The following is a 21,383-nucleotide window of genomic DNA, read 5'->3' as shown; positions in this document are numbered from 1 at the left end:
CACCAAGAAGATAGAGTCCAATTATGGGGAAGATAATATGCTCTCCTATAAATATAATCAGCTACGGGGATAATACAAGGAGGGAAGGAATTATTTAAGCTCTAGTCCTGCCAGCTGTGATCTGCTGGACACCAAGAAAAATGGATAAATCTGGCCATCAGGAAGTTTAGATTGTGAAATTAGAGAAAGGTTTTCCTAAACCCCATCGAAGGAGTGCAAGTTACTGATATAGTCCTTCCAAGGAGGAAGCAGTGGGGGCAAAAGAGCATAATGCGTGGCTTCAAGACTTAAGCTTGAAAGGCATATTGTGAGGGGATGGGTATGCATGAATATTCAAGACTAAGCTTGATAAGTTTATGGAGGGGAGGGTATGATGATATAGCCTAATTTTGGCAATTGATCTTTGACTATTAACGGTAAATATGCCCAATGGGCTGTGATGAAATATTAGATGGGGTAGGGTCTGAGTTACTACAGAGAATTCTTTCCTGGGTGTCTGGCTGGTGAGTCTTGCCCACATGCTCAGGGTTTAGCTGATTGCCATATTTGGGGTCGGGAAGGAATTTTCCTCCGGGGGAGATTGGCAGAGGCCCTGGGGAGTTTTTGCCTTTCTTTGCAGCGTGGGGCACAGATCACTTGCTGGAGGATTCTCTGCACCTTGAAGTCTTTAAACCATGATTTGAGGACTTATAGCTCAGGCATAGGTTAGGGGTTTATTACAAGAGTGGGTGGGTGAGATTTTGTGGCCTGTGTTGTGCAGGAGGTCAGACTAGATGATCATAATGGTCCCTTCTGACCTTAAAGTCTATGACTCCTGTGTCTCCACTCCACAGCTGGGGAGAATGACTAGTTATCCTCACCTAAATACTCCAGAGCACTGATCCATGATGTGTGGATCCTCTGTGCAGGGGTTGGGAATTCTGTCCCCTTTCCTGAGCAGTGGCAACACATTGGTTCCACTTCTTTACAGAAACTCTGGGATAATATGTACGGATACAGGATAACTAGGGTTTGCCCCCTTTCTTTTTTTTTAAACACATACCATTGCGTACCCTGCTTTCACTGACTGCTTCTGATTCTTAAAATGCTTAGGAAATGTCTATGGAAATAGTTAATTTCTCCCTTCCCCCTTCACATTACAGCGGGAGAAATGTAGAAAAACTACAACTCACCCAAAGGTTTTTGTAACGATCATGTGCTTTGTTTTAACTGTAAAATGTAAATCTGGTCCTCTTTAGTGATACTGTACAGAAATCTCAGTGGACATTTTTCCTGCTTCTAACTGGTCTACTTTCTTTCATAATGATAAATGGTTGAGCAGGTGGGGAGGGGGAAACGACTCTTCAAACTGGTTGCTTTTTAAAAGGACAGGAAGGAAGGATGGTGATGCATATAAAACAGAATCTCTGTTTATAGGGCTGCGGTACTGATATTTTTAACTTCCTGACCTTTCATGGCTCTTGTGAGGAAGCCTTGGACAAAGATGTCTAATCAGCTAAGACAGTCACTGTGGTACTTTGGTCTCCTGTTTAAATTGAATTGATTACCAATCCCCATTTCCATTTTCATCTGTATCCAGTTGCTTAGTAGCTGTCACCTTTACCATTCCATGCTGACTGGTTCACATTACTTTAGATACACAGTGCAAGTTCATCACCTTTCCAGGATGGCTCCTGATTGATTCCTTATGTCTTGTGGAGACCTGCTCTATATTTTCAGGCTGAAATAAGTTGCTTGAGGTGTTCTCCGATTTATTCTAGGTGTTTTCCAGGAGTTGTAATATTTATATCAATGCTTGAGGCTACTCTTTTCTGTGTATTGTGCACTTTTATTATTTTTTATTTATATGCAGTAAACTCATTTAAGTCCAGGGTTTTGCTGTGTGTGTGTAAACCCCATTATCAAAAAGACAGATGCAATGAAAATGAGTTATCTGTAATTATACATAACAATGTGTGATTTTGCCCTTCATCAAAGGCCTTATACCCTGTGCCTAGCGTGTCAATGTCCTACTGCACATCCCAGGGCTAGCGCCTCCATGAAAGATACGAGCTTGGGCTTGTTGATCAGGCTCTTCATTTTTATTTTCATGCCATACTGACGTCAGTCTATGGGAGCTTTCTCATTGACTTCAGTGGAAGAAAGACTGGGCCCTAAGGCTTTTATATCTGGCAAGCACGTTATGGTGGGATACTCTCTGGCTGCAAGCTGAAGCTAGACACATTCATCAGACTGAAAGTAAGATGTACATTTTTAAGTGAGTAAACCTTGGAACAATAAACCAAGGGACAAGGTAGATTCTCTGTCAATGGCAACTTTTAAATCAACTTTTAAACGTTGTTTTTCTTTAAGATATGCTCTAGTTCAAAAGGAACAATGTCCAGTCTTGAACTTGAAGACAGACCGGATGATCACAGTGGTCCCTTCTGGCAATAGATTCAATTAATGTAAGTTGGATTTATTTTTGTATGGAGTATCATATACACAAAAAAACTTGTTCTTTGCCTGTTGTTCTCTGTGAAGGGTTTTGGCAAAGGCTTCTTTAACTCCACAAGGGCAATGTCTAAGGCGTTGTCTACACACAGTCTTAGACTGGTTTAATTAAACCAGTTTAGTTAAGAGAGTGCATACTCCTGTATGGTCACTACAGCTGGTCAAATTTTTTCATTCAAAATGTTTTGACAAAACATACTTTTTCTATTTTGAAAAAAAAATTTTGGAGGGAAATGTCTGTTTTCTGATTAAATGTTTGTTTTTTGCCAAATCAATTTTTAGCTAAAAATTGAACTATTTTCATTGCTGAACGATTTTTTTTAAATGCTGTGGTTTTTTGGGGGCAAAATCCTATTGCTCTTCGCAGATAGATTTTGAGGGGAAAAAAATTCATTTTTGTTAACTTTTGTCACAATCAACTCTTGTGGATACTTGTTTCGATTTGAGTGGGTTATTTTGGTTTATATTAAACGGGTTCCTAATTGACTTAAACTAAACCAAAATAAGCCTGGTTTAAATCACAATAATGGTGTCAGGCTTTTGCATTAATTTAACTAAATAAAACAGTTTCAAAATCACACTTCAAGTTAAATGAGTGCAGTTCTCCAGGTATACAATCCCTGAGACTGAAGATAAATGGCAACCAGATTATGCTGACTCTTTATAGTTCCCACTTCTTAGTGAGGTCACTCCCTTTCCACCTGCCTGGTACTCCTCTTACAGTAAGCAGACAGGCTGGCTATCTGCTTACAATCTGAAAACAAAAAGCAGAACTAGGATGCAAAATCCACCACTAAGCATGAGAGGCTGATCTCTAAAGCAGTGAGAAAGGTGTGTTTTAGATTCCATTTGATTCTTATCTGACTCCACAACTTCATTCTTTCTAAAAGAGACACAGTGGCCTCTGACACTCGCATGACAGTGTCTTGCTAAGATTAATATACATTCTTTATTGAATGGGACCCTTTGTCTTAGTGTTCCCCATGTTCCCCCTTTTTTAATAAATTGACAATGTAGCTTGTGGAGAGAAGATACATTTTAAATCCTTACTTTCCTCACCAGCAAGTTGGCCATGCTGTGATTTCCCTGAAATCTTCAAGCACTCTTAGAGTTCCTTCCAGCAAAGTCGCAGTACTTTCTTCCCACCTGGCATTCAAGCAAATTCAGCATGTTATAGGAGGTACTGAGCACCTCCCTGGATCAGGCCCTTATTTTCTAAAATTGTCAGCGCTTGCTGTTCAAAGACTGGTAGGGAATCTCAACTGGCTAATGAAGAGATGACTTTTCCTCCCAGTGGAATATTCCACTCTAACCATCCCACCAGGGGAGTTCTCATCTTCAAAAGAAACATTTTTTCTATACAAGCTGCAAAAAGAATTATTTAATGACATCACAAATTAAGACAGAGGGGCCCAAATCTTCCAAACTGTAGAGACGCATTTGAACCTGGAAAAAAAACATTGTGTGTGTGTACATGCTAAAAACACCCCCGTTATTCCAGCTTTAGGCCTCTGTCAAGTATGTGAGCTGCCAGTGATCCCAGACTAGTGATTTTTTGGCATGAATTAATTTTAGCTTGTTTAATTTCTGACATTTGTATCTAAGTAAGTAAGTAAGTAATACGAATATATTTAGAGTGAGTGCCAATTCAGAGCTGGCATGAGCACTGTTCAAGGCAGTGTAACTCAGCCCAATTTGCTTCAACATTACATTTGGACCCCAACCTTTACAAAAATGTACTTCCATTGATAGTAATGGGAGTTATGCATAGGTTATTAATGTCTCAATGAATAACAGTATCCACCTTTTTTCCAGCCTCTCCCAATGTTTGCTTTAATGTAAGCCCCTATGCAAGAAGTCTGAAAGCATTATTCCCACACTGCTCATCTTCCAAATATTGTAGGACTTTTCAACCTTAGCTTAATCTTGTACCCCATTCCCCAGCACAGGAGCACACTGATAGGGCTATTTGTTCAAATCCTTCACAACAAGCCACAGTGCATTGAATGTAACAGAAGGCATGTAACTGGAAAGGCCAAATGTTCAGGGGAAGGGCACTATTTCTACCAAAAGAAAAGGAGATGATGTATCTAATTTCTATATAGATATATCTATATTGAAATATATATAAAATTTGTAAAACAGGCAAAAGAATCAAGAATAGACGGTCACTGAGACTGTAGGCTCATGGCCCCATAAATTTTAGGAAGGGGTGGCAGCACCAGTCTCTTCTAGTGTTGACTCACTGTCATTATGACAAATGAAAATGTTCACTTCAGCCTATGTCCAGTGACACCTCTGTTACCTTTTTTCCCCCTTAAGTCGTGAGATGTTGCTTTTAATTATAAATGCCATTTAAACATGTAAAAATGTAAAGATACACCATTTTGGTGCTTTTATTTTGCGTACTGGGTAAGGATTCTTCTCCTCCTCAACATGTGCGCTTTGCTGCAGGGTCTATCACTATCAACTCATTGTTTCTAGAGCTTGAGTGTCTCAATTTAAAAACAAAAACCCTTGAAATAGGCATTTAAAATATTACTGAGTGGCTGTGAGCTGGTAAAAAGGTCAAGCATGCAGCCTGGGAAAGAGTAAGATTTATATTAGGACAGAGGGAAAGATCAGATGTCCAATGACTCACCGCAGCACATTTTATACTAATTATTGAAATGCACCCAGAGACAGTTTATAGTAATAAAATGGCTTTATGTTCTGATATGTAAAATAAAATATCCATGCTATGTAACAAAACATTTCAAAAGTCCACACCACCTGTATCTAATGTGGTTTCATTTGTGATATATATGTCTTTTGTCTAACCAATTCTTAGTTTTTACAGCAAGTGTGTAATTAAAAGAAATCTTAAATAGATGTCTTTCAAAAAAAAAAAACACCCTTTCAACATTCATTTTTATTAAGTATTTCATTTGTAAAAAGCAAAGCTGAATTGAACAGGTGGCCTGCATTTGTGATATATATATATTTTTATATTTATATATAAATACCTATTCAGCATGCAAAAATTGTAGTGATTTCCCAAATCTGATTACAAAATCCACACTTACTGTCTGTTGAATGGGGTATATATGAATGTCCTGGCTAAAAATAACCTTCACTTCAGTGCCCTTGGGCTTGTCTAGCTTAAACATCATCTTCATCAATCTCTCCTCATTGGAATGGATTCAGCAAAGAGCAGGAGCAACTTTTTAAAATTTCTTTAGCCCTCCACCTATTCCATTGATTGCTTGGCAAACAGGACAAAATTATTAAGGTCAAATTCAGTACTCCTTAATCGAACCAAACTCCCCCTGTTCTTTCTACGTATCCTTCTGTTTGTTCTATGAATAACAGCTGGTGGTCCTGCATAGACTGGAGACCTAAGGAGTGGTATATACAGAGAAAGATGCAATTCCTTCTCAACAAAACTATTCACTTGAAATCAGTGGGAGTTTTGTTTAATAAAGAATGCAGAATTTCCCCTTTAAGTGTCCATTTCTCAGACTGGCTGTGTTTTTTTGTTTGTTTGTTTTTGATTAATGAATTCTTGCAGGCCTTTGATCATTGAAGGAGGTATCCATCCATTTGTCACCTGGAAATAATTCCACAGTAAAAATATTAGCAACAAATATATTGGTCACAGCTTTTCACACCTCCACTGATACTTCTGTCCATTGCAAAATCTGATCACTTTAATTAAAAGTGTGGAAGGAAAAAATTGGTTCACCGTCTCCACCATCTTGAAAACAACTCCCTTCACTTCAGTGCAAAGAAAATGAGTATTTAGGGACTATTACACTGTGAAATATTGTTCCCCAAGGGGAATGGTGGAAACCCCATTTCTAGAGCCATTTAAAACATGACTGGACAAATCTCAAGCCACTATACTGCAAGGAATCAGATGACATGGGCTTGTTGCGTATGCAGCCTCAGGGCAAGTCACTTCACTGAGATTCTGCTTCCCCAGCAATAAGTGGACTAATAATGCTTATCCACTGCTGAGGATAGAAACAGTCCTAGATTAGAAGACCTATAACTTGCATACATTGGACAATAATTGATGGTTTTGTCTCTAATTGTTATGGCTCTATGACTCCGTGAGCCACACAAATTAAGGGTAATAATTTCCCCAAAAATCTGCTGTTTTAAACAAAGGAAAAGGACAAGCCACATCACATTTTAGTCATTCGGATGGTTCTTAGGGGGCCAGTAGGACTGAATTAATTTAGAAGAGATTGGTGAATCCAGGCCATTGAGCTAATAGTTACTTTGTACAGAATTGTATGTGTGTAAACATACAAACACCTCAAACACACATACACACCCCTTTGGAATTGTACATGTGTGTAGGTTTCACTGAAGTGCAAGTTACCCACAGGAATTAACACTGAAGTAATTTTGTTCAGGAGCAGTAAAACTAGCTGTTTTGTTACTTAGATATTAGAATCATCCATCAGTCCAGTTTTCCACAGTCCCCATTCCTGAATGGTACGGTAATGAAGATTCCCTCGAGAGTGAAAAGCTTTGTGAGTACAGAAATTCGTTTGCTGTGTTTAAGTGCGGAGATGGGGGCTTCCTCTCACAAACAGATGGGTGCACTCTTTCCCTCGGGAAGGATGAAGGAGGAACTCGCTCCCGAACCTGAGACTGTGACAGTTGATTGTAGACACTGAAGGGGCTATTACCTGGTGGCTGTGAGCTTTGACTTGTGATAGAGGGGAGTCTTGGCATCATGGTGGTGGTAGTAAAATGAGCAGGGAAAGGCTGATAAGGCACAGTTTCCATTGTCTGAACGCTGTAGCTGGTGTAAGGTGCAACAGAAGTCCACATATTGCAGCTCAAAGGGGGTGGGGGAGGAGGTGGCAAGTCATCGACTGTTGAAACACCTGCGATTTCAGCCCCAGAACCTGAGTACATACAAGCTTCCCTAGGTGTCACCTCACTGCAATAGGAAGGACTTAACATTTGCTGGTCATATGGAGGTGGAGAACGAAAATAATGATCTTCTCCTACAGAAGAGGAGGCTTCCAGATAGGACCGTTTGCAGGGCAGGTCTAAATGCCGAGCACTTTCTGTAAACAAAGAAATAAGCATTTAGGGAAAGGTTTCCAGTGTAACTGCATTTAACATTACATTGTCAAGCTCTCGAAAAGCTTATGGATTCGCCTTAAAAGCATGTAAATCTTACAATCATTTTCCTAGGTTACTTGCATTGTTATTCAGGCTAATCCAGTTAAGCTACTTCATTTTGAAAAACAATATTTAATATTAAAAAGGCATTACACTGTTAATGTTAGTCTAATCCAATCAGCCTTAAAGCCTTTTTCGGCTACGTTTATCAGTTTAAATAAGTGATCTGGGCTGCTACTTTTACAGCCAGAGATTACTTTTCATTCATCCAGATAACTGAGGACCACGACTTTTTTGACAAATGCAAGCAGTCTTTTAAAATGTCTTATCGCAACCTTTCTTCCTGTCCTCACAAAAATTACTATACATTTACCAGGTATTCATGTCAAGCACTGCAGAAATATTTCAAGATAAAACCAAGGGAGAGTGCTCTGGTAAGGATTTCTGCTATGTGCTAGAGAAGCTGTCTCTTTCAGTTGACTTCGTATGTTATTTACCAGCATTCTATCATTAGGAACTATTAGTTACTGCAGGAGAAGCAGCAACTCTACCAGTGGATTGCTATTATTAAAGTTTTGCATTGCATGTGTCTTCACCAAGGCTGAGATTAATTAGCAGCAAATGAGACATGATAGTATAAGGATTTTTCTCGCCAAAGCCCTTCCATTTAACTTAAAAACAAAAGAATCTGACATGATCTCATCTGATACTGGTCTGAAGGGAGCAGTGTGTTCTTAAAGGTCGGTTACATTTAAAAACTGGCTCAGCGGGCAAAGAAAATGTCTGCAGCTAGCTTCTGTAATCAAAAATAGACGTTAACAAACTTACTAAAGGCTTGATTCTGAAAAGTGCTGAGATGTACAACTCCTCATAATCTCACAGGCAGCTGGAGGAGCTCAGCACATTTCAGGATCAGGCCTCAGTTGAATATACTTTCTGATTAAGAATATACATCTGTAACTGAATGTATAATTTACCAACATAATCTTACTCCTTTAGACACATGCCATGATGATCTGCTTTGCTTGTATGCTCTAGTTTAGTTTAGGGCCTGAGTTGTTCTTTTTTTGAGGGGACTATAGGGTAATAAGTGCTAGGGATAGCTCAGTGGTTTGAGCATTGGACTGCTAAACCGAGGGTTGTGAGCTCAATCCTTGAGGGGGCCACTTAAGGATCTGGGGCAAAAATCAGTACTTGGTCCTGCTGGTGAAGGCAGAGGGCTGGACTTAATGATCTTTCAGGGTCCCTTCCAGCTCTAGGAGATGGGCATAGCTCCTATTATTAATATTACTCTCAATAATGTTTGCAGGATCAAGGACTTAGATCTAATCCCCAGCCCACCGGGTCAGTGGAAAGTCTTACACTGATTGCAGTGGGCTTTGGATCAGGCTCTTTAGGGTGGCAAATGAGACTTGGTAAAGTACCATAACCACCGTGGCACTGATATATAATAAATCACTTTGGCAATATCCTGTCACCTTTCTGATGACGTGAATAAATTCCATGAGTAGTACTGTGTTTCTTTCAATGAGACTATTCACACAAACTGCTCAGTGTGAGTAAAGGTGGTAGCTGAGCCCCTAGTGTCTCATAATAGTTGTTTCTAGATTCTCCTCTCTCTAAAATTGGGGCGCTTCACTGAACACGTTTAAAGTGCATAGACAAATGGCAACTTCATGCACAGATTTAGAGTACAAATGAATTTGCTTGTCAGATATATTCTGAGCTCAGATAATTTAGTACTTGAATTTCCTACATATAGAATGTTGACATCCAAACTATCACTTCCCTTAGCATTGTTCTCAGGGCCTGTATACGCTGGCAAACCACTGAGCATTCATAACTTGCAATGAAGGCAACAGGTGCAGAGCACCTTGAAGAAGGATTGTGCTCAAAATACTATCCAATCAGAAAAAGCAGCAAAGAGGCCTGTGGCACCTTATAGACTAACAGGCGTTTTGGAGCATGAGCTTTCATGGGTGAATACCCACGAAAGCTCATGCTCCAAAACGTCTGTTAGTCTATAAGGTGCCACAGGACTCTTTGCTGCTTTTACAGATCCAGACTAAGACAGCTACCCCTCTGACACTATCCAATCAGAAGTTCCACCAGTGCTTTGCAATAGACCAGCACAACTCTCCTGGCCCTGAAGAGACAGGAAAAGGTGTCAAAGAATCTACTAGGGTGCTTTGTTTTGTATATGGAGGAAGATCTATAAAGGTCTGTTACCTCTTCTTTTCAGGCAGTGATAAAAGAGCCCTGAATCTCTCTGTGCTGTGAAGGTGTTGAGTGGTAGATCTTGAGTATCCGAAGCAGCAAATGGCATATGAGCACCATTCTCGTACTGATAATGCTGAAGGGTCTGGTGAGTCCCATGGAGTGGGTTGACATCTGTTTTTGTTGAAAGCTGGCCGTGAGTGGAAACCAACCTCTGCCTCATGATGCTTTTGGAAATCACTGGATATTCTTTGCTGCAGACAAGAAAAGTTATTTACTAGTTAGATAACAGTCAGCTCTTGCAGGACAAAATACTACTATTTGAGCATTCCTATAGCACCTTGCAGCAAAGGATTTCAAGGCACTTTACTTCAATTTTTTTTAACTAAGTTTCACAACCACTGTGTGGCGGCAGGTGCATATTATAACAACTATCACAGCTTGAGCCGCAGAGTGGGTGAGACTTGTGCACATTGGTGGCCATGCTAGGCTTAGAACATGAGCTCCTTGCTCCTACTCACAAGGCCACATTTGCTCTCCCAAAGCCCTGTTACCATAGATTGTTGGATTGGAACAAACCCCCCGCCCCGAATGCATTTAATACATACACACACACATTGAATCACGGCCCTCTGATGGCAGAGCTTAGAACTATATTCTAAACAGCTGCATCTCATTGCTCTTTTTAGCCACACCTTTGAAGCCGTGCCACACGCAAATCGCTGTCATCGCTTCCCCTGAATCCCTTGGCAAATGGGTTGTTTTCAATTTTCAGCTGGGTTATCTTTAAAAGAATGAAACAGGTCAGTCAGTTAATAGTGTATCAGAACCATGTGGTTGGGGGACTAGGTTTGTAGATTTGAAAAGATGCATGTAAAAAAGCATCATCCAGTGGCATTCAGGGTCTATTTCCTGCACAGCTTCAGTCACCTAAAGATGCTACAGCGGCAGGTCGGGGATCAGTTGAAAGTCAGAGCAGCCTGAGCTGCAAAGTTTGGTTCTAGAGCTGAACTTTCCCCCCAGGCCTTTTTTATTTTATTTTCCAGGCAGGGGGTTTGGGCTTGAGATAAGAGCCCAGTTAGCACTGAACTCAGTTAGATCTGACGGGTTTTATGCAGTGCTCTCATTATTGAAAATGTACCTTTGGTGGCCTAAAGTAAAGAGAGATCTGGGTGGATAACTGCTGTTCCCCACTCCCCACCATCTAACCCTGTCCCTTATGGCTGAGAAGAATTACTACTGCTCTATAGTCACTATTACCCAGAAACACACTAGTCTTTCAAGAGACTAAGGCCACCACAGTGATCCTCAGCCTGAGATTGATTTCTATAACTTCATGAAAATTTTGCAAATAAACAAACACAGATGAGGGGAAGTTACGGGGCTGTGTGTAAAATTTCATTTAAAAATATTCATTAGTTTCACGCCTCAAGTAAACAAGGCTCTTCTCTCATTCCCGCCTAAACATACACCTGAAATTAAAACTGCCCACAAAAGTCATACGAAAGAGTGTTGTGTTGCAGGAAATTCTCTAAACTACAGTCTCTTTTAACAAATAATTTTTGTGGAGAATATGGGAAGGGCTTCAGAAGCCGGGAAATTTCACATTAACAAACACTCAGCTAAATAGAAAAAGCAGAGCTGAGCAATTAAGACCTTAGTAATAACTTCATGTCTCTTTTACAAACTATATGTACACAGAAATCATTTTACTCACCCTGTAATGCAAATATGCAGAAACATACCCTGGGATCTAACACATGCACAGCACCACTACCCAACCAATTAGCGAAGAGGAGCTACAGGAAGATTTTTTTTTTTTTTTTTACGGAGACAGACTAGAGTGACGAACAGTGCTCACTCTTTTCCCCCTACCCATGTGAATAGTGCTATGGCAGCGTTAAGGCTCAGAAATGATCAAGACCTCAGTTTTACATCTCAGGAAAAAGGGCATCGCCTGTAGCACAGTGCTGGGCCAAGCCCACCTCTGGGGAAAGGAACACAGCCATCTATAGCTGAAGATCAGATGGGCCCATTATGGTCATCTACGCTGCTGTAATACACGCCTTAAACATTCATCAAGCAGACTGTGGTTGTGCTAGAACAGCTCTTTAAGACAGACAGCTGAGTGAAAGACATCAAGTGACTGACTGCAATTCCACAAGCATTATCTTCCCTGGTAATTTATTCTCATGATGTTTCAATAGCTATGGAGTCACCTAACCAACGTCTTAAAGCACCTGGCATTTTCCTTGGTGACCCCCCACTCAGGCTTACTTTGTAAACTCACACTTGATGACGAAACGCCAGGTGCTACATCCAACCTTGTACACCCAAGTGCTTGCACCTTTATAGCTCAAGTCTTGTCACTGATGTTTGGTTCAGCACCTGTATGAGCTACAGTAATCACTAGAAAAAAAAACAAACCCACCACACTCCATATACTTCAGCTCTTTCAGGAAGGAACATTAGACGTGCTACCCAAGCTGTTTGGTTGGTTGTCACAATTTTTTGCTCTGGTTGCTAAAACCATAACCACCAGCAAGTAGCTTGAGGCTTACAAAGGCATGCTTCTGCCTCCATTTAGTTCAATAGCAGCAAAGCCACAATTTTAACTAACAATTAAAAATGATCATAACCTGGATTTACCAAAGATTGTGTGAAAACAAGGCTTTGATGAAAAAAATGGGCCAGCCTGTGAGCTGTTAAATCATAGAATATCTGGGTTGGAAGGGACCTCAGGAGGTCATCTAGTCCAAGCCCCAGATAGATTTTTGCTCCAGATCCCTAAGTGGCCCCCTTAAGGATTGAACTCTCAACTCTGAGTTTAGGAGGCCAATGCTCAAACCACTGACATAGTCCTCTCACCTAAAATATATGGAGCTATACCTATCTATCTCATAGAACTGGAAGGGATCCCAAAAGGTCATTGAGTCCAGCCCCCTGCCTTCACTAACAGTGAAGTTGGCCCAAGTACTGATTTTTGCCCCAGGTCCTGAAGTGGCCGCCCCCTCAAGGATTGAACTCACAACCCTGGGTTCAACAGGCCAATGCTCAAACCACTGAGCTAGTCCTCTCCCCAAACCCAGCATAACTCTATTGCCTTCCCTGCAGGGCCGGTGCAAGGATGTTTCACATCCTAGGTGAAACTTCCGCCTTGCACCATGCCCTGTCCCTGAGCCTGCACCCCCTACAGCAGCTCAGCATCCCCCCACCACCCCAGCTCGCCTCTTCCCTGAGCATGCTGTCACTGCTCCCGCCTCCCACGCTTGCGACACCTAAGCTGATTGGCGCTGCAAGCCTGGGAGGTGGGAGAAGTGAAGCAGCTCACCCCTGCTCCGCCTCCTCCCCGAGTACGCCGTCCCTGCCCCCCCCTTACTTGCTGCAGACGGCCCTCCCCGTGTTCCCTTTCCCCAGCTCCCTCCGCCTAAATGCCGCTGGTGGCTGAAGATCCGGCCGCCGCAGTCACTGCTGAAGAAAAATGCCACCCTCCCCAAATCCTAGCACCCTCGGCCACCACCTAGGTTGCTAAATGGTTGCACAGGCCCTGCGTCCCTGGGTTTACACCATTGTAACTTAGGATGCGCACACCTATCCCCACCCACCCCTCAGAACCCATGTCAACTGACTTGGGCTCATGCTGCAAGCTAAAAATAGTAGTGTAGATGTTTGGACTTTGAGACACTGCAAGCCCCACTCACTTGACCTGCCACTGGGGGTGGGATGGGATGCGGGGTGGCGGGTGTGTGTGAAACTTTTACCCATAGGCTGAGCAGAGAGGGGTGTGCCCCAGAGTCATCTGGCAGTAACTTTCATGCCAGTACTTTAAGTAAGTGTTTCCTCACAGAACAATACAACACATGGCTAGCAGCTTTGTGTGCACACGCACACATCCAGCAGGTCATCCAGAGAAGGATGCCTTGCATGGGAAAGAGCTTCTACTAACTTTCCTACTGATTTGAAGCAGCCCTGGAGCATGGACATTCAAACCACTTTGGTTAATACCAACGTTAAGGGGCTCTGAAGATGTGGGGCCAACAAACATGTCAAAGAAATGTGTGTGTTAAAAATTGAAACCCATCCATATAAAACAATGGGAAAGGGCCTGGGCCTGCTGCTGCTTAGTCAATGGCACCACTCCCAGTGATTTCAGTAGGCGTAAGGTAGAGCTCACGCTGTCATCTGCGGCTTCATTGCGCCGTCCCAGGCGTCGGGAGCGCCTCTCGTGTGGTTTACATGTAACAAGATACCAAGGAAATAAAAATATCTAAGAAATATTGACTGAATGCTAAACAACTGTGAATTACAAGGCTATAAAGCTTTCATCAGTGATGTCCTCACTCGCATTAGGGCTGGCACTCCACACTTGCTAGTTGGTCTTTCTATATTTCCTCCTCTTCCCCACCCTTACACAGAACACTTGAGTCTTATCAGGGTTTTTCCCACGCTCCTTTAATTTTTCTGCTTCCCATCATCTGTGTCCTTGGATTCTCTCACTGTCTCCTGACTTTCCCCTCTGCTAATAAAGTTCAGTCGCCTCATCAAGTTTCCCCAAAGTCCCCTCACCTGCCTAAATCTCTGCATTCATTTACTCTCCCCACCCCTGCTCTAATCTTCTCTCAATTCCCTTCCTTTTGTGCACCCTTTGTTTCTTCCTGCTGTTCACCCTGAAGCTCATAGCGGTGGCCTTCCAATGTGGTCTTCCACGTCCCTCCTTTAAAAGTAATTTCTTCAGCCACACCCTTTTTGTGCCTGATCCTTCAGTTTTTGCCTTCTACTGGTTAACACTGTCAGCTCCTTGGGGAAGAGACCCTGCTTACTACCGTGTTTGTCAAACCCAACGTACACCTCTAATGTTACAGCCACAATGGGCCGCTGTGGTGGAATCTTTGTGATGCGCTCAGGTGAAAGGCACCACCCTTTAGAAAATAACTAAGTTGTTTTCTCTGAGGCAGCATGCCTAGCCACATCTCTTCCAGCCCCTTCCCCTTAGCCCCTCCAAACACATAGTAACAATTCTGTGCTCTTCCTCTGCTTCCCGCCCACTGAACACTGACCCAGGAGTTCTGTAAGTGGGCATAAGGCATCTCTTCCCAAAGAATGTGTGCGTGCACCCCCCCCAGCACACACATTACCCTCCCCCCCGTTTCCTACCAAGTCTAAGAAATACCATAGACAGACAGCCAACCCTGCGTTAATGTGCTGTTATGGTAACACAAGAGCAACACTCAACCTCTTCTCCTCATGCATTTGATTGCAAATGAAAATATGAATAATTTCCATGTGGAGGGAGTGATCATGTGCAAAGGCTAGTGATAGTTTGAAGGGCGTGTACACATACATGGCCCTGACCTCCAGCCACTCCTATGATGTACTCTCTCTGACATGGGGCAGAATCCAGATCGCCAGCTCCCTCCCACCCACCCCTGCTGGCTAAGGGTTTTCTGCCAAGTACCTGTACCATCCAGCATTTGGCTCTTATTTCAAAAAATGTTGCTCTAATTAGCATCTGTACTTTCAAGAACATTTTAAAAATATCCCTTACCCAAGAGAATGAAGATTATAAAAGAGCTCCTCCCACCCAGTCATAATGGATCAGCTGGTATTTGTAATCAAAGAAGGCATGCGTCACTATGTGAATGTATCCAGCATCAGATGCCACTTTCAACAGCTGTCAGGATCTGCTCTGTGCAGCCTGTAAACCGAGCCTAGCATTGATGGTATTGGCTCCTTTTGGATGGAGTCAGTGCTCTCTTTTTCTCCCGCTTTGATTCACTAGTGGATTCTGTGGTAGCCTAACAATCATCTGAGGAACCACAAGAAGCTTAAGGCCTTGCCTGCCTCCCCACCCACAGACCAACATGAAGCCACGTAAGCCTTAATTTAATTTCTTTGATGCTGTAACATGCAGCCTGACTTGGTTCTGCTGCAGTCACAACACATTTTTTAAACAAGCCTCTTTTGGCAGCAGAAATAATAATTTCCATTGTGTTCCTGCTATTCTTTTTCTTCAAAGTAATTTGAGATGACTGTTAGGTAGAGATATATGGGAGCTCAACTATTAATGCTTTTGGGTTGAAATTTCCCCCCACTTCAGTGCGAAATCTTTGGCACCTAGGGTGAAATCCTGGCCCTTCTGAAGTGGATGGGAGTATTGCCACTGACTTCAACAGAACCAGGATTTCACCCTGCCTGCATCTGCCCCAAGAGGGAAGTTTGGGGTAAATATACCAGGAAAGCTCTATAGCCTAGACTTGTGTGCATGCAGGTGGAGCTGAGGATTTTACCTGTAGCATTACGCTCATTTCAGCTGTGAAATCAAGCTCTCGATTCTCCTTCAGAGACGCTGCCGTTATTAATAAGTGCACCTCTGGCTAGCTGACTATTTCTTAAGCCAAGGAGTCTGGCAATTGGCTGAAATCTGGAAAACAGACCTTTTGAAGAGGATGTGCAATTCCTGTGGTTCTGGGGGTTTCATTATCTATGCCAGAAAGGATGGTTTTCTAATGAAGAACTTATTATGTATTCAGCACTGTGAGGTGGTGATTTGTTCAAGGCCACACACTGAGTCCATGGCAGCGTGGAGATTAGATCACAGGAGTCACTGGCTCCTAGTCCTCTAGATCATGCTGTGCAGCAGGTCTGCACTACCTAGGCTCTGGGGGTCATCAGGTTAAAATCCAGGCAGCGCCAGGTAGCCCTTTATCCTTTGAGGTAGGCACATGGAGTTCCATTTGTTTTACTCTGCCATGACAGTTCAGAGGTGACGTTAACAAAGCTCGTCACAGGCATGGGCGGTGAAGGTAAAATTTTCAAAAGAGCTCAGCTCCCATTTAGGGCTCAGCTCTCCGCAGCTGTGACAGTTCTCCATATAACTGCTCTGAGCTGAGTTCTTTTGAACATCTGGCCTAAAGATCCCTAACAGGAGCGAAGTATCAGAGCGGTATTCACCCATGAAAGCTTATGCTTCAATACATCTGTTAGTCTAACAGTAGTGGTTTGTCCCCACACCAGTAGTGGTTTGTCCCCATCCACATGACTATGTTGTGTGCTGTACATCTGTTAGCTACCAGCCTCCCCACAAGAAGTGGCTGCATGTCAGTTATATTGTAAGGATAAAGTTTATGAAGCACAAAGGCACTATTGATGTAAAATATTATGAGTAGCTATTAAACAAGCTCTTCAGTGCCTTTCTGGTTAACCACGTTCGGGCTATAGGTCTTTTTACATTTACAGTCACAAGTTTGTAATTAGGAACCATATTAGCATTCAGCTAAAGCTCTCTGTTGCTTGTTTACTTTGACACACACAGTCCTGTTTCCATTGTCATTCTTTGCCCTGCCTCAGTAACTGCAGAGCATTCTGGCCTTCAAATGGCAAAATAAAACTGCCTCCTACTCATCTGAGGAAAAGATTTAAACAGACCAAAGGTGGGCAGGAATTTCACATGTGTTTGGGGCAATCTACTTTTGTATGAGGAGTCTATATCTTGACATACAGTGCAGGTATTACATTCACTGAAACAGGCAGGCCTTTAACAAAACTCAGTTAAGCCTAATACATCCCTATAGGTAGACAAGTGTCCTCGTCTCTATTTTACAGATAGGGAAATTATAGTATAGAAGCAGCAAATCACCAGCAGAGCTATGAATAGAACCTAAGAGCCCGAAGCCCCCATCCCCTGCTCTTGCTCCTGCATGCACTGGGGTACTGCTGAGAGCCATGGGAAGGTGGCAGCTGACCGGCTGCATTGTTGTCTATCCGGCCTGGGGATTACAATGCTCCCTAAACTTCAAAATCTGTTGCCTCCTCCTCCTTTGTTTTGTTGGCCTTGCTGGGAGAAGCAATGGCCTCAGATAACCAATCACACATCACATCTTCCCCAGTGTTCTTCCCCCATAAGTACCGCCTCTGCCCAAGTTACAAAAGCAACAAGCCCCACTAGCTGCGCATTCCTGGCACTGCAGGAAAACCTGTTTGAAGTAACATGCTGGGAATGACAGGGTCATTTGTGTAAGAATATGATCCCTCCTGCTCCAATAAGAGCCATCTCTGGACAGCTTCAGCCTACCCTGACATCTCCTCTAAGGGCTAAATGGGGACGGGAGGGGAGGGAAGAAGAGGAGACAGAAGAAAAGAATGTGTATTAAATAGTCGGTCACATTCCTCTCCCTTTTCTCCAATCAGCTCACTCCTCTTCTCTTCATATGTTGTTTGGCACCTTCCACTTCTCCCTGTTTCAGATGGGACCACACCAAATTTTGTCATGCCCCCTCCCCGCTGCAGCCCCACCCAAGCGCCAAGCCCAACCCTCTCAATATATGATAATCCATTATGTGCAGCTGAACTGAGCCCTTAGAATTTTGTATTCCCCCCAAAAAAACGTGCACACACAAACCCAACCTTCCCTCGTGTCCTAACCACAAGTCAGGCTCTGAGCTGCACTTTTATGGTCACATTCCTTGTATGTCTCACTAAATATATATACCGTAATTACTTTTCACTGTAGATTTATGAGCCAGCTTTACTAGTCATTATTAGATTTGCTTGCTGTTGTGAGTGACATTTGAGAGTTTATGAGCTCTCAGATTCATTAAGTTATATACTAGTGGAGATTGCCAAGATATTTTTACACAGTACATTTTTCATGCATCTCCTTAGCTGCCTCCTTTGCCTCTCCAGTCTTGCTAACCAATCGCTATGCTTGGACATTTCCTGCTGCACAATTGCATCATTAAACACTGTTCCTCAAAGCACAGTGCCCATAATGGTAATACTGTGCCTGTTCCCATCAGTTCATTTCAGTCTTCAGTGCAGAGCTGCAAAAATTACACTCACCTAACAAAGCTAAAGCACCTTTTGCTGCAAAGCACCATACCTTGTGATTCTGATAGGAGGTCACCGATATAAAGGATGTCTCTGGAAACACATGTGTGCAGAACGCTGTGTTCTTGGACCCAAAGGCGTTGTTTTCATCTGCTTTCACAATGTGCAATCTTGGCTGGTATTTATGCATCGAATTAAGAATAATCTGAAAAACAAATAAAAACATTGCAAGTTTGTTAAAAGTGGTCAGAATCGTTTGATTGGCATCAATAATGGAATAAAAGTGAACGCAGTAAAATATTACTCAACAACTCCAGCCATATGCTTTGATTTCCGAGAGAAATAAATATAACAGATTGGTGTGCAGTCCAGAAACAGGCTTTAGAAATATATGACTGTACTTAATAACATCCAGGACTGTGGTGTATCAGTGGAACTACCTATGGAGCTAAGGACCAAGGAAACATCGAGGCTACAGACCAGGACCAAGGTGCATTAACAGAGCTGTATGGGGAATCCCTGGTGTGTCAAGGTTTGAGCTGTCTTGACAAACTTGCCTGGGGAAGCTAGCTCAGCAGCTGTCCTCAGTCCCACATCAGCCCTTCACAAGCACTATATTTACTCCTGTTACAAATAAGTGTCTATATTGGTTGCTGCCTTTAGTGCCAAAACATTCCTCCTCTGTTTTCTCCTTTATTCCCGCCCCCCCTTGCCTATTCCCCCTAACTTTTCTTTCCCCCTTACATTCTCTATCATTGTCCCAGGGGGCCCATTCATCTCTAATGGGAGAGTGAGTCCCCAACCCCGCCCCCACCCCATCTTTTCAAAATCCTTATTCCTTGCCACAAACACTTATGCCCAAAGCTGTCTGTGAATGGCAAGGAGCTGGCCTGTTTTACATGGAGAAGCAAAAGATGCTGGTTCCACTCCCTTTGGGATCTGCTGGTTTGGTCAGCAAAACTTTCAGACTTTGTGCCCTTCAGTACAGCAAACAAACCAAAACAAACCAAAAAAACCCAGAAGCAAATTCTGCATTTCAGACAAAGCGGCAGGTACCGTATGGGGCTTTCAAGTCTCCTCATCTGGCTGCACATAACTGCCCACAGTAGCTGGCTACATCGTATACTATTTAAATGTAATTTTTATTGTTGACATTTTCCAGACAACCTTCCCTCTCTCCCTCGCACAAGAATGAGGAATTTTTGGCATTTTATCAGCTTTGCATCATTTCTCTTAACCGTTTTGCTGCTATGTTGCAGGGCTCAGATGTGAGAGGGTCAGCTTATTGTTTGGTTTTTAGTCTTTGCTGTCCCTTCAGGAATCAACCACTGGAAGCACAAATCCATAGAGAAGCATGGATAGAGAGCGGAGGCTTTCATGAAGAGAAGGTTTTTAGTTATTAGTCATCAGAGATGAGCCCAAACTGCAAATTCCAGTTTAGATCTGAACTTTCCCCAAATCAAGAGTGTTCTGATTCAAAGGGTCAGTTCAGTTCAAGTTTCATTATCCTCATTTTACAGCTCCAGAGAGCCCAAGGCCCGAAGGGACCATTATGATCATCTAGTCCAACCTCCGGGCTAACAGAGGCCATAGAACGTCTCTGAAACAATTCCTGTTTCTAACGGCACAGAGGGGCAAAGTGACTTGCCCAGATCATACAGTAGGTCAGTGGCAGAAACAGGAATAGAACTTGAAACTAGGATTTTTTCAAAAGGGGAAAAACTAGGAACCCAACTCACATTACATTTGGGGCTCCTTTGAAAAGCCGACCCTAAAGCTCCTGACTCCAACTCCAGTGCCGTATCCTCTAGGCCGTGCTACCTCCCCTAAAATGCGTGTTTCAATGCCCTGCTTGAACCTAACTAGAACAGAGCCAAGGCGACATCTCAAGACTGTATTACGTGGTTGTAGACCCTGCTGGAGCACTAAGAGTTTGACCAGAGATGGATATTTTACAGAGACTCTGAAGGATACTGTTGTTACCGTAAACCTGTCTAGGGGTCGAACTCAAACTCCATTATTGCTTAAGCTGCCCCACCTCACTTATGAGGTTTTGCATTTTTGTCCCTTACTGCACCAAACTGAAACTTCACCACTTCTCAGGAAAATGCAGAGACCTTACAGGGCGCAGACCATGAAAGGAAACAGCTTTAGATTTGTCAGATCAAAGCAGAACGCTGATCCCTTTACATGGAGTGTGATGAATATACAGGAGAAATGCAGAAGGTGGAGGTTAACTTGATTTAGTCAGTGTCCATGGACATGAATGAGGAACAGCTTTCAGCAGAGAGCAGAAAAGCACAAAATCCAACAGCACAAGAGGAAAACGTGCCAATTTCTTGATAATTTTTTAAAGCGGTTTTTCCATAGCCAAAAGACAAATTACACCTGCAGAAACTGCCATTTGTGTTTGCTAAAAATAAATGCATTTTCATTCTCTTTTTTCATGATTATGGTCCCACTGAAAAATACATTCACTCATTACTCTAGCTGTAAGCACGTTTATTAAATACCATCTCCCATGTTATTATACAGCAATGTATCCTATGTGATTACACATTGAATTATAAGGTTCTGGTAGAGAAGCAGGAGTTTAAGTGAATGATTGTCTAACCAGAATATGAATTCAGTTCACCTCCCCCTTGAAAACATACATATTTTAAACCAGTCTGTTACATCTTCACCAGTCCCCAGTATCTACATGACGCTAGAATCTATCA

The 21,383-nt window shown here is 42.6% G+C and overlaps 1 protein-coding gene across 2 annotated transcripts in view; it reads right to left on the bottom strand.

Moving 5' to 3' along the window:
* Nucleotides 1-6,022: 6,022 nt before the first annotated feature.
* TBX4 (T-box transcription factor 4) overlaps nt 6,023-21,383 on the bottom strand; it is a 63,695-nt gene continuing 48,334 nt past the window's right edge. For both annotated transcript variants that reach the window (XM_032779313.2, XM_032779311.2), the window contains exons 6-9: nt 18,716-18,868; nt 10,533-10,621; nt 9,850-10,091; nt 6,023-7,562 (exon numbers count right to left, since the gene is read on the bottom strand). In XM_032779313.2, coding sequence (XP_032635204.1) covers nt 6,937-7,562; nt 9,850-10,091; nt 10,533-10,621; nt 18,716-18,868 — 1,110 coding nt within the window. In that variant the 3' untranslated portion in view covers nt 6,023-6,936. The remainder of the gene's footprint in view (nt 7,563-9,849; nt 10,092-10,532; nt 10,622-18,715; nt 18,869-21,383) is intronic.

Source organism: Chelonoidis abingdonii, chromosome 20 (assembly GCF_003597395.2).
Source record: "Chelonoidis abingdonii isolate Lonesome George chromosome 20, CheloAbing_2.0, whole genome shotgun sequence".
NCBI lineage: Eukaryota > Metazoa > Chordata > Testudines > Testudinidae > Chelonoidis > Chelonoidis abingdonii.
This window is presented reverse-complemented; position numbering and strand designations above follow the sequence as displayed.